Genomic DNA, 13,000 nt, shown 5'->3' with positions numbered 1-13,000 from the left:
CACCCAATCATTGCTCCACATTTGGGGGCCTCCGACTGATTGAGATAGACACCACACAGCATCCCTCTCTGCTTCTGCTAACATGCACTGTGCCCCTGACTACTACTTTGCTTTGGGAATCTAACATAAGACTACTGGTTCAGCACAAGTTTTGCTAATGCTGTGAGTGCCTTATCCAGCCACAACCTTGCTCTATGCCCAGCCTCTGTGTTCACAGATGCCTCACACTGTGGCCAGCCACCACATGATCCTGGCCACTTTGCCATCCACACACACTGCACCCTGGCTGCTGCCACTAACATGTGCCATGTCCCTGGCCACTGCTGCACTTTGGGGATCTGAGCCTAGGACTAGCAGCTCAGTGCAAATTTTGCTAAAACCATCACACCACTGTGAGCCCTCCTGCAGTCATGTCCCTGAGAGCTAGCCTGCCTGGGTCTCACTAACACCACAGAGAGCAAGCACAGCCCACAACAGGCAGAGAATCAGTGCAGAAGTCTGAACTGAAAGGAAAAGACATTGAGACACAATAGCAAGACATAAACAACACACATAGGAGACTCCTCTGACATTCCAGGTTCTGGTGAACAGAGGATACTGCACTGCAGGGCACTGTAGGACCTCTTCTTTATAAAGTCACTACTTTAAAGAGCAAAGGATATAATTTTCCTAACACAGAGAAACAGAGGAAGACAAAATGAAACAGGAACTTGTCCCAAATGAAAGAACAAGACAAAATCACAGCAGGAGATCTAAGTGAAACAGAAATAAGTAATATTCCTGATAGAGAATTTGATGATTATAAAGATACTCACTGGAATTCAGAATAAAGTGGAAGAGATCAGATAAAGCCTAGATAAAGAGATAAAAAATAACAGAGACTCAATAAATAAAATGTAAACTACAATGGATAGATTAAATAGTAGGCCATAGGAAGCAGAGGAATGTATTAGTGACCTAGAGAATAGAGTAATGAAAAGTAATCAAGCTAAACAAGGGAGAGACAGAGTGTATTTTTATTATGCAATAATTACTGTCATTATTGCATAATCACATTCACCTTTTAGGGATCCCAGAAGAGGAAGAGAGAGAAAGTGAGGCTGAAAATGTATTTGAAGAAATAATAACTGAAAACTTCCGAAGTCTAAGGAGGGAGATAGAGATCCAGATTCAGGAGGCACAGAGATCTTCAGACAAACTCAACCCAAAGAGGTCCACACCAAGACATATAGTAATTAAAATAGCAAAGAATAATGATAAAAAATTTTAAAGTTTACAAGAGAATTAAAGACAGTTACATAAAAAGGAAACACCCCATAAAGCTATGAGTTAGTTTTTTCAGCAGAAATTTTGCAAGCCAGAGGAGAGTGGAATGATGTGCTGAGGGAAAAATCGGTATTCAAGAATATTCCATCCGGCAAGACTATAATTCAGAATAGAAGGAAAGATAAAGAGTTTCTTAGACAATCAAAAACTAAAGGATTTCATAACCACTGAACCAGCTTTACAAGAAATAGTAAAGGGCATACTTTGAGTGGAAAGGAAAGACTATACAAAAAATAAAAACCACAAAAGCAGTAAAAAATAAGTGTTTCTGTAAAAGTCAATTAAGGTATTCCTAAAATAAAAAGATATAAAATATGATAACAAATATCTGAAATATGAAAGGGAGAGGAGTACCAAATGAGTTCAAAATTATAAGTGACGATCAGTTTAATATAGACTACTATGTGCAGATGTTATATATAAAACAAATAGTAATTATAAATCAAAAAACAGTAATGGATGTGCAAAAAATAGAATAAGGTATTCAAGTATATCACTAAAGAAAACCAACAAAACATGAGATAAAAAGAAGAAAGGATCAGAGTAAAGCTACAAAAATAACCATAAATCAAGTAACATAATGGCAATAAATACATACCTATCAATAATTACTTTGAATGTAACTGCACTAAATACCCCAACCAAAGACAGAGCATGTTAGGGTGGATAAAATAAACAAGAACCATCCATGTGCTGCCTACAAGAGACTCATTTCAGACCTAAAGATACCGTAGATTGAAAGTGAGGAGATGGGGAAACACTAATCATGCAAATACAAGAAAGAAACGTGTAACAGCACTACTTGCATCAGATAAAATTTAAATTTAAATTTTAAATTTTTAAAATTTAAATTCCAGTTACATATAATGTAATACTAGTTTCAGGTATACAATATAATGTTTTGACAATTCTATACCACACCTGGTGTTCATCAAAACAAGAGCAGTCCTTAACACCATCACCTATTTAACACATCCCCCTACCCACTTCCCTTCTGGTAACTATCAGTTTATTCTCCATAGTTAAGGGTCTGTTTCTCGGTTTGTCTTTCTTTTTTCCCCTCTTTGCTTATTTGTTTTCTTAAATTCCACATATGAGTGAAATCACATATTTTTCTTTCTCTTACGGACTTATTTCACTTAGCATAATACACTTAGCATAATACATCATACATATATGCCACATCTTTATCTATTCATAAATCAGTAGACTCTTGGGCTGCTTCCATAATTTGGCTATTGTAGATAATGCTGCTATCATTGGGTTCCTCAATCCCTTGGAATTAGTATTTTTGTATTCTTTCAGCAATTACCTAGTAACACAACTAGGCTAGTTTTAACTTCTTGAAGAACCTCCATACTGTTTTTCATAGTGGCTGTACCATTTTAAATTCCCACCAACAGCGCAAAAGGGTTCCCCTTTCTCTACATCCTTACAAACCAAGAAACAGACTTTTAACTATATAGAAGAAAGAGATATTTATCAGAGGGGAGGTGGGTAGGGGGATGAGTTAAATAGGTGATGAGGATTAAGGAGTGCACTTGGCATGCTGAGTACTGGATGATGTATGGAATCTGAAAGTAATATAACACTGTATGTTAACCATACTGGAATTAAAATAAAGAAAAAAAAAGGAAAATGAAATGGGGCAAGATATTTGCAAAGGATATACCCGATAAGGGGTTAATATAAAAAATACATATAGAATTGATATAACAACATAAAAAAACAATCTGATTTAAAGTTGAATAGACATTTTTCCAAAGAAGACATCTAGATGACCAATGGACACATGAAAAGATGCTCAACATCACTTATCATCAGGGAAATGCAAATCAAAGTCACAATGACATGTCACCTTACACTGGAAAGAATATATAACAATAAAAAAACCCATAAGAAATAACAAGTATTGGTAAGGATGTGGAGAAAAAGGGAATTGTACACTGTGGGAATTTAAATTGGTGCAGCACTGTGAAATACAGTATGGAGGCAAAAATTGAAAATAGAAATTCATATGATCCAGTAATTCCACTACTGGTATTTACCGAAAGAAAACAAAAACACTAATTCAAAAAGACATACACATCACTTATCACATTATTTACAATGGCCAAGATATGGAAGCTATTGTCCATCAATGGACAAATTGATAAGGAAAATGATACATACACACACACACAGAATGGGATATTCTGCAGCTGTAAAATAGGCTGAGTTCTGCCATTTGAGAAAACATGGATATACTTAGAGGGCATTTTTCTAAGTGAAGTGAGTCAGACTGAGAAAGAAAAATGCCATATGATTGCACTTCTAAGTGGAATCTAAAAAAAAAAAAAGCCAAATGTATAAACAAACAAAAAGCAAAATCAGATCTATAAATACAAAGAACAAACTGATGGTTACCAGAGGGGTAGAGAGTGAATGGTTGGGCAGGATAGATTAAGGGGAGAGAGAGATACAGGTTTCCAGTTATGGAATGAATAAGTTACAAGAATAAAATGCATTGCATAAGGAATATAGTCAATGATATTGTTAGAGTGATGTATGGGGACTGATGTAGCTACACTTACAGACCTAGCATAATGTATAAACTTGTCAAAGTACAAAGTTGTACACCTGAAACTAGTATAACATTGTGTGAACTATACTCAAATTAAAAATTCAATGTAGGTTTGCCTGGGTGGCTCAGCAGTTGAACGTCTGCCTTTGGCTTAGGGCATGATCTCAGAATCCCGGCCCACATCGGGCTCCCTGTGAGGAGCCTGCTTCTCCCTCTGCCTGTGTCTCTGCCCCCTTCTCTGTGTCTCAAATAAATAAATAAATAAATAAATAAATAAATAAATAAATAAATCTAAAAAAAAAGGTAAAATGAAAATAAGTGAATATATGTGAATATATGACACTAACATTTTATAAACATAAACTCACATATTTAGTGGGGTCAGGGTGGAATAAAGTTTTATCCATAAACTTAAAGAACAAAAGAAGAAAAAAATAAGATGATGATTCTCAGATTTCATGGGTATACCATTTCACAATATCACAATTTCAAAGACTTACCTGAACAATAAATCAAAACAAAAGTAAGTGTCATGACAAATTTTAAAATGTAGTGATATACATTGGTGGCTAGAAGTTAACATCATTAATATAGTGCTTATAAATAAAATAAACAGGAATACATGAACAGAAATACAGACACAAAATATAAAATAAACCATAATGTGCAGATATGTGACATTTTCATCACTCTAGCAATAAAAATAATATTGAAACAAATATAAATACAGTTATTTGTGCCTTTCCACTTTAATAATTTTTAGATATTACTATCAGTCTTGTAAAACATCACTCTTTTACTGTATGAAAAGAAAAAATTGTATATTATGAAGAGTCATATTTTTGTGCTCTATTATCTAATAATTTCTAGAATTAATATTTAATATAAGGCCTTAGAGCTAAAAAGATAAACTATTTTCTTTGACCCATTATTTATGATAATAAAATGTTATAGATTAGAATATCTATGCTGTTACATGCATAAATTGTTATATGTTCCCAATATGAGATCTTGAGGAGGTCTGGTAAAATAGAAAAGTACTTAGGGCATAATAAATTAAAAACTAAGAAGTTAGAGTGCATTCAATTACATACTCCTAGAAGATTGAAAGAAATTGCATTCAGTTTTTTGTAGTTCAGTTTCTTGAGTATAGAAGCATGGATTTAATTACCATCTTTTTTTTTCCTATGCTGAAAATATAAGTTTAGATGTAGTGTTAAATACAGAAGTGAAAATCATACTGTGTTTGTAATTAACTTGAGGAAATATTTTGTATATTTTGAAATACATGCATTTATTTATTTGATTGAAAATTCCTATTATTTAACTCTTTTATTTTGGCTTATAGGAATGCAGTCATAGAAAATGTTGTAACCCTGTAGATTGTACTCTGATTGGATTTGCAGAGTGTGGCAGCGGACCATGCTGTGATAGAAAAACTTGTCTGGTAAGCTTTCAAAATACTATTTGGTTTTCTTCCATATTTTTTTGTGTTGTGTGTTCATTTTTTTTTAGCATTTTTTAGACTGTTTTTTTTACACAGCTTTCAAATATGCAATTTTATGTGCCTGACTTATATATACAATATGTATCTTTATGTACCTGATACATACATTTAGTTAATTCATACATTCATACAACTTTATGTACCTGACTCAGGTACATACATTCATATATGTACTTAATTCTAAGTTCCAAGGATGTCTTTAGATCTTTTCCAACCTCCTTAGCTATGCCTTTCACTGCATCATTTTTAATCTACTCAGGACCCATCCAGTTATGATTCAGTATTAATTTCTGATTATTTGGACACTATGAATTATTCTTGATCATACCTGAATTTAGCTCTTCACGATCAGGCAATTTATGACAAAATTGAAAATAAGCTGCCCAACACACAGTTGACATACAATATTTGAATAAACAGACAATAACAATCTATAGTCAGCAAGATGTAGCATGTTTAGTACTGAAGTTCTATGCAAGGACTCCTGGTCCCAGAAGTGGATTGAATCATTGACTTCCCTTGGCAAGTTTTCCATTCAGTTTTCCTTTATTGCCACACCTAAAAGGAGTCTGAGTAAGATTTGTGTTTGGGGATCACTTCATTGCAGCCTCTTGCTGCCTTTGTGTCACTTTCAGGTGTCAACAACAGTCATAGAAGCTGATCCATTAGAGATTTTGATTGGTAGGTTCTCTGTCAATGAAATCTCTCCTAACATCATTCTACTTTGTTCTGTGTGTTTCTTTTTCACTCTCTGTGCTAGTAATTAAAGCCAGTGGTCACTTGTCTTAAAGGAGCATGAATAAAGAGGCAAGTCTAGAGTTTCTTTCTTTCTTTTTTTTTTTTTTTAAGTCTAGAGTTTCTACTACTTAGCTATAAAGCTTATCATTCTTCCGTTCACCAGAACTCTCATCTTGGCCTTGGTCTCCAAATCAGCGGTATTGAACAATAAGACTTTTCTACACAGTCCTTTGCCCTTTTCCGTACACATGGGGATAATTCCTACATTTGGTAGAGCCTTTAAAAAAATTAAGAGTAAGATCCCATAGCATAACATTTACCATTTTCAGGTGAACAATTTCGGGGCATTCGGTACATTCACAATGCTGTACAACTACCACCTCTACCTAATTCCAAAACATGTTCCTCACTCAAACAGGAGACTCCCAGCCCATTAAGCACTTGCTCTCCTTTTTCCCTCTGCCTCAGTCTCTGACAACCTCCAATTTGTGTTCTTTCTGGAGTAACCTATTCTGGATATTTCATATAAGTAGAAGCATAGAATATGTGACCTTTTGTGTCTGGCTTTCTTAAGATAGTGTTGAAGTTTCATCCACCTTGTAGCATATATATCAGTGCTCCTTCCACTGTATGAATACCACAATTTGTTCATCTATTCATCCATTGATGGACAGTTGGGTTTTTTCCAATCTATTTCATTTGAGCTTTTAAGTAAATTCATAATTTGACTTTAAGTAGTTAAAATGTTACTTCCACTTTTACTAGTGGAAGTAACAGAAATATGCTGCTCTCATTTAAGAATTTTTTTACATTTTTGGTTTACTACTTTAAAAAAATACTAGTTTTTCTTTGTCTCACAGATAGCAGAAAGAGGACGTTTATGTAGGCAAAGGACAGATCCATGTGATTTTCCAGAATTTTGCAATGGAACATCTACATCTTGTGTACCTGATGTGAAATCTATTGATTTAGAACCATGCAATAATAAGACTGCCTTTTGCTTTGGAGGAGTATGCCAAGATCCGGATGTACAGTGTGAAAAATTATTTGGAAAATGTAATCATTGTGTCTTTTGTTCTGGGGTTCATTTACAAACTATATTTTTCTAAAGTCAATAATCCATCCAATAGCCATTATAAAAGATATGTTTTGTTTAAATCCAAATTTGAAAATAAAATTGTGAATCAATGTGACTTTGAACTATGTAAACAGGCAAAACAGATTTAATAAGTACAGGACCAATAAAAGAGGATATTAATCCAATTTCAGGTGATAGGTGCAAAGGAGAGCAGAATATTAGAATTATAGATAAAAGAGCAAATGTCTACTTTCTTAATTATTTCTGCCTGTGATACAATTTTCCTATTCTCAAGTGGGTAGATTTTAGTGTTTCTCCTTCTCATATATCCAGTAGATGACACTAAATATTTATAGCAGATGACACTGACTGGGCATTGCTATTGTCTAGATGTCCCTATAGTAATTAAGCACTTTTATTTTAAAAATTTTTTAAGATGACTAATTATAACTTTATATTTTCAGTTGCTAAAGTTTCTACTTATCTATGTACACAAGAAGTGAATTTTCAAGCAGATATTTTTGGAAATTGTGGAAACACAGGTTGCAGTTTTGGGTGTGTATTTAGCTAACTGCTTTTCTCAAATGCATGTGTGTGTGTATGCAAAAATAAGTTAATACAAATGAGAGATGGACCTAATATATACAGATGAATTTATTTGTTCTATAAGATGATGTATGTTCTGTATGTTCTGAATAACTTTGATGTTATGATCTGAATAACATTTTGAATTATCTTCATATTGCCAGGAGTATCCTTTGTGGAAAGTTAGTTTGTCACTGGACGCATTCAGAAATAGTACCAAAATCATCAGTTCATGATGTTCAATATACTTACCTTGGAGGCCATATTTGTTTGTCAGCCCATGTAAGAAATGACACAACATCTTCAGCTATGGATCTTACCCAAATGAGCAATGGCACTATGTGTGGATACAATAAGGTAAGTAAAAATTTTACTTGATTCCATACATGATACGTGTGTGTGTCTGAGTGTCTGTGTATGTAAGTATTTGTGCATAAGAAAGAGAAAAAAGAGGGTGAGGTCCAAGATGATGATCTAGAAAGACCCGGAACTCACTTCCTCCGCTGGATACGCTGCATCTACACTGAGATATAGAACTGTTCCCTCTGGAAAGAGAGAGACTTTAAGATTTTTCATTTATATTTAATATTACAAATTTTGGTTACTGTTTCGTGATCTTAAGATTAAAACATCAGAATTTCTATTAACCAAAGGAATGCTTACTTCACTATCATTTTTTAATTATAAATTTTGCTATAGATATTTAAACTTGTTTTCTCATACTTGAGAATCTAAACCTCTTAGGTAAGCCAGAATCTAATCTTCAAAAATCTGTGTAAATAAAAAACAAAAAAGAATCAGATAATACATGAAAAAGGAGGTCAGAACAATCTAATAAGAACAACGAAGAAAAGCAAAAGAAGCCAAGAATTTAATCTTTCTATAATTGACAATTTGATTGTAATGAAAGTAAAACATTTATTTGTCATTGGCCAACTTGCCTAATTCTTCCTCCAAAAGCAAAATATATGTATGTTAAAAATTTGGCCTTCCCATAAGACACAATAATAAAACAGAGTTTAAGCTTTGTTTATATTTTTTTCTTAAAAATTTTGAGAAACAAAATAAACTTTTTAAACTACCATTAAAAAATAAGTTGACCAAAGGAAAAAAGTACACATATTTTAATAAAAATATTTATATTGAGATATAATATTTTAAGAAATGAAAATCAAGAGGAAAACGGAAGTGACTAGTAAGCTTGTCTAAGAATGAGAAAAGATATTCTGACATAAAAATGACATAATTGCAAAGGAACAAACTATCACTGACTATATTATAAATAATATGTCATCCTTTCAAAGATATTTAAAATGAAAAAAAATATTTACTATAAATATGACAGAGTAAATACATAAATTTATTAACTAATTTAATCATTAATATACCTTAAGGTGGTATTTGAGTGTGTGTGTGTGTGTGTATGTGTGTGTGGTATAACACATAAAAATAATTTGGTCTTTGTCCCTCATTTTTGGCAGAGTTTCTAAATCCCCTTGGAACTTCCTGTGTGATAAGAATGTGTTCTGTTATTCATCTGCTTCCAACCAAACTTGAGTTTATGCTAATGAGATGACTTAGGGTGGAATCTCTAGATTGCTTTAGGGTGGGACTGGTTATAAGAAAAACCAAATGATTAGAGTTGGAAGACTTAGCCCCACTCACAGACCTCTATGAAAGAAAAGTGGTGTGGCTAGAGGTTGAATTTCATAAAAACTTTTGAACATTGAGATTCAGAGTCTTTCTAAGTTGGTGAACAATTTGCTGCAATGATAAGATGTTTAGAGATGTCATGGGCACTATGACATCCTCTTTGCCCCGTAGTGCCCAGTATAACTTACTCTATGCACTTCTTTCATTCAACTGTGGCTGAGTTGCATACTTTGTAATAAACTGGTAAATATAAGTAAAGTGTTTTCTTGAGTTCTGTGAGCCAAATGAGCAAACTATCAAACCTGAGGAGGGGGCCATGGGAACCTCCAATTTATAAGCCAGATGGTTAGAAGTATAGGTGGTCTGGGATTTGCATCTGGTATCTGACATGGGGGCAGTCTTATGGCACTTTTAAGTTGTAGAATGTGATTTTAACTCCAAATAGTGTCAGAATTGAGTTATATGGAATTATTAGACACTCAGTTGGTATTAAAGAAAACACCACATAATATATATATATCACAACATATACATATATCACAATATATGTGTATAGTATGTATATGTGTATATGCACACACATACACACATACCCCAACATATATCAGTGCAAAAAAGTCTCATGAAATTGAATATATGACTATAGAATATGAAAATGTTCCATCTAACTTGTTACTATATGAATACAAATTAAATGAATATCCAGCAATTATTTTTGTGTTATTTGGGCATTGAAAATAGCATTTGATGGTGAGAAGCATAATTAGTATCATCTTAAACTAAGTATAAATTAGCACATGCCTTCTGTAAAGTGATTTAGAAATATGTAAAGAGTGAGATGCTTGGGTGGTTCAGTCAGTTAAGTGTATGACCATGATCTCTGCTTGGGTCTTGATCCGGGGTCATCAGTTTGAACTGTGCTTGGCATGGAGCCTACTTTAAAAATAATGTGTAAAGAGTTTAATATATTAACATACTTTTAAATCCATTTCTAATGTAATAATGAATTAATTTTTAGCTATTAGGAAATATACACTAGTATAGAGCAATTATGAATTGAGTTACAATAGAGAATAAAACTAATACACATTAAACACCAACTGTAGGTTGGTTAAATTATAGTATGTTACATTTCTCTATACAGCAACATTTGCAAATAATTTTTAATGACCCCACCATATATTTCCAACATAGTGTATAAGAAATAAGAGCAAAACCTACAAAACATGCATTTCTTCTGTTTGGATTACACATGGAAATTCTGTGGGTTTTGATTTTGACTGAAGTGTAGATTGTGGTTTTGCTAAAGTTGTCTTGCTGGTCCTTCCCAAGCCAAGATTGTAACAGCCCTGTGACTTTATGTCTTTGAAGTTATATCATTATAAGTAGTTTAAAAGTGAAGTTTTTAGAAGGAGTGCTAGCATCATGACATTGTGGCATTGATAGCATTTAAAAGCATTTATAACCTAGGAAAACTAAATAAAAGATATGCAAGACAACTTCTACATTGAAACTGCAAAGTATAGTGTAAAGTAGAGATATACTCTAATAGAGAGGATCTACAGAAATGGATGAGCCATCTGGGATGCCTGGGTGGCTCAGTGGTTGAGCATCTGCTTTTGGCTCAGAGCGTGATCCTAGTCCTGGGATCGAATCCCACATCAGGCTTCCTGCGTGGAGCCTACTTCTCCCTCTGGCTATGTCTCTGCCTCTCTTTCTGTGTCTCTCATGAATAAATAAATAAAATTTTTTAAAAAATGGATAGACCATCCTCATTTATTGGAAAACTTAAATTTGTTATGATGTTAATGTTCTCAATCAATAGATGAATATACCACCAAGAAACAAACTCCAAAGGGCAATATAATCAATGTAATTTTATTTTTTAAAAATGATTTTATTTATTTGAGAGAGAAAGAGAGAGATCATAAATAGGAGGGAGAGCAGAGGCAGAAGGAGAGGGAGAAGCAGAGGATCCAGAGGCAGGGCTGGATCCCAGAACCTTAAGAACATTACCTGAGCCAAAGGCAGACACCTAACTGACTGAGCCACTCAGACACCCTGTAGTCAATATAGTTTTAAAGAAAAAGGAAACTGGAAATTCATACTAGTAAATATCAAGACTTACTGTAAAGTTAAAATAATTAAACCATTGCAGTATTGGTATAAGAATAGATAAACTAATCTCTAGGCTAAAATAGAAAATACTATTTCAGAGGAATTGCAGATAAAGATTTTTAATACAGAGCTCAAAGAAAATTTAGTGTCTAGTACACTAAAAGATTTCTTAAATGCTACAAAAAGAGTTACATGTATAGGAAAATATTGACAAATATATATGTGATGATTAAAAATGACTAGATAGAGATTTGAGGTTCCAGAAGGATGCACTAGACATACTTTTCTACTATGTACAGTTAAAAAAAACAATTTTATATGTAAGGCAAAAATAAGAAGACTCTGAAAGCTGAAGAGAGAAAGGCAAACTAAGTAGAGACTTCAAAACCCAAGGAACAACATAGCAATGTGTTTCCTTTCCTTTTTGCCTCATATATCCCAAGCTGGGTGTCAGAGAAGCTAGCAACTCAGAAATGCCAAATAGAACAGACAAAAAGAAGTCATCAAGGAAGGCCAAACTTCTTTAGCCAAAAAAGCAGTATAGCAAATAGCACACTTTTAAATAATAGCTGTTCTACTTCAACTGAAAACATAGAAAAAATTGGGGTCATATCTACACTCTCACCAAGGTGGAATGAGCAGAGGCCCAGTGGCATCTGTCCTTCTTTGACCCTTCTAGTAATTAGGAGTTCTTCTCATTTCAGGTGTTAGTGCTGAAACACTAATTGCATGGAGCCTACTTCTCCCTCTGGCTATGTCTCTGCCTCTCTTTCTGTGTCTCTCAAGAATAAATAAATAAAATCTTTTAAAAAATGGATAGACCATCCTCATTTACTGGAAGACTTAAATTTGTTATGATGTTAATGTTCTCAATCAATAGATGAATATACCACCAAGAAACAAACTTCCAACCTTACCTGTCAATAATGAGGCAATGTCCCTTGCCTTTCCTCTAGAGCTCTAACAGGAACTGTTACAACAGGTTTCAACAGGTTTTAGAATCTCATAACATAAAACTAAAAATATCTAGCTTTCAATAAAAAATCACTCTTCATACCAAGAACCAGGAAAATCTCAACTTGAAAGGGAAAAAAACCCAAACACTAATACCAAGACAACACCAAGATGGTTATCAGTATACTTCATAGAATGTAAGCAGCCATCATTAGCATTTTTTAAGAGCAATTACAGACATGATTGAAACTACTAATGAAACAATAGAAAGTACATCTGAAACTAATGGTGTATTATATGTTGGCTAATTGAATCTAAATTTAAAAAAAAGAAAAGAAACAATATAGAAAGTTCTAGTACACCGAGAGAAGATATAAAAAAGAACCAACTGGAAATTAAAAAAATAAAAATAATCAATATATAAAACTCAGTGTGATAGGCTCAGGAGCAGAATGGAGGGGACAGGGTAAAGAATCAG

At 33.5% G+C, this 13,000-nt stretch overlaps 1 protein-coding gene across 2 annotated transcripts in view; it reads left to right on the top strand.

Annotated features, from left to right (window-relative positions):
* Positions 1–13,000, top strand: part of LOC607729 (A disintegrin and metallopeptidase domain 3-like) — a 94,451-nt gene that overhangs the window by 57,273 nt on the left and 24,178 nt on the right. For both annotated transcript variants that reach the window (XM_038560013.1, XM_038560014.1), the window contains 4 exons: positions 5,238–5,336; positions 6,995–7,190; positions 7,677–7,767; positions 7,962–8,154. In XM_038560013.1, the coding sequence (XP_038415941.1) occupies positions 5,238–5,336; positions 6,995–7,190; positions 7,677–7,767; positions 7,962–8,154 (579 nt within the window). The remainder of the gene's footprint in view (positions 1–5,237; positions 5,337–6,994; positions 7,191–7,676; positions 7,768–7,961; positions 8,155–13,000) is intronic.

Source organism: Canis lupus, chromosome 16, assembly GCF_011100685.1.
Source record: "Canis lupus familiaris isolate Mischka breed German Shepherd chromosome 16, alternate assembly UU_Cfam_GSD_1.0, whole genome shotgun sequence".
Classification (NCBI taxonomy): Eukaryota; Metazoa; Chordata; class Mammalia; order Carnivora; family Canidae; genus Canis; species Canis lupus.
Note: the sequence above shows the minus strand (reverse complement) of the source record. Positions and strands in the feature narration are given on the sequence as shown.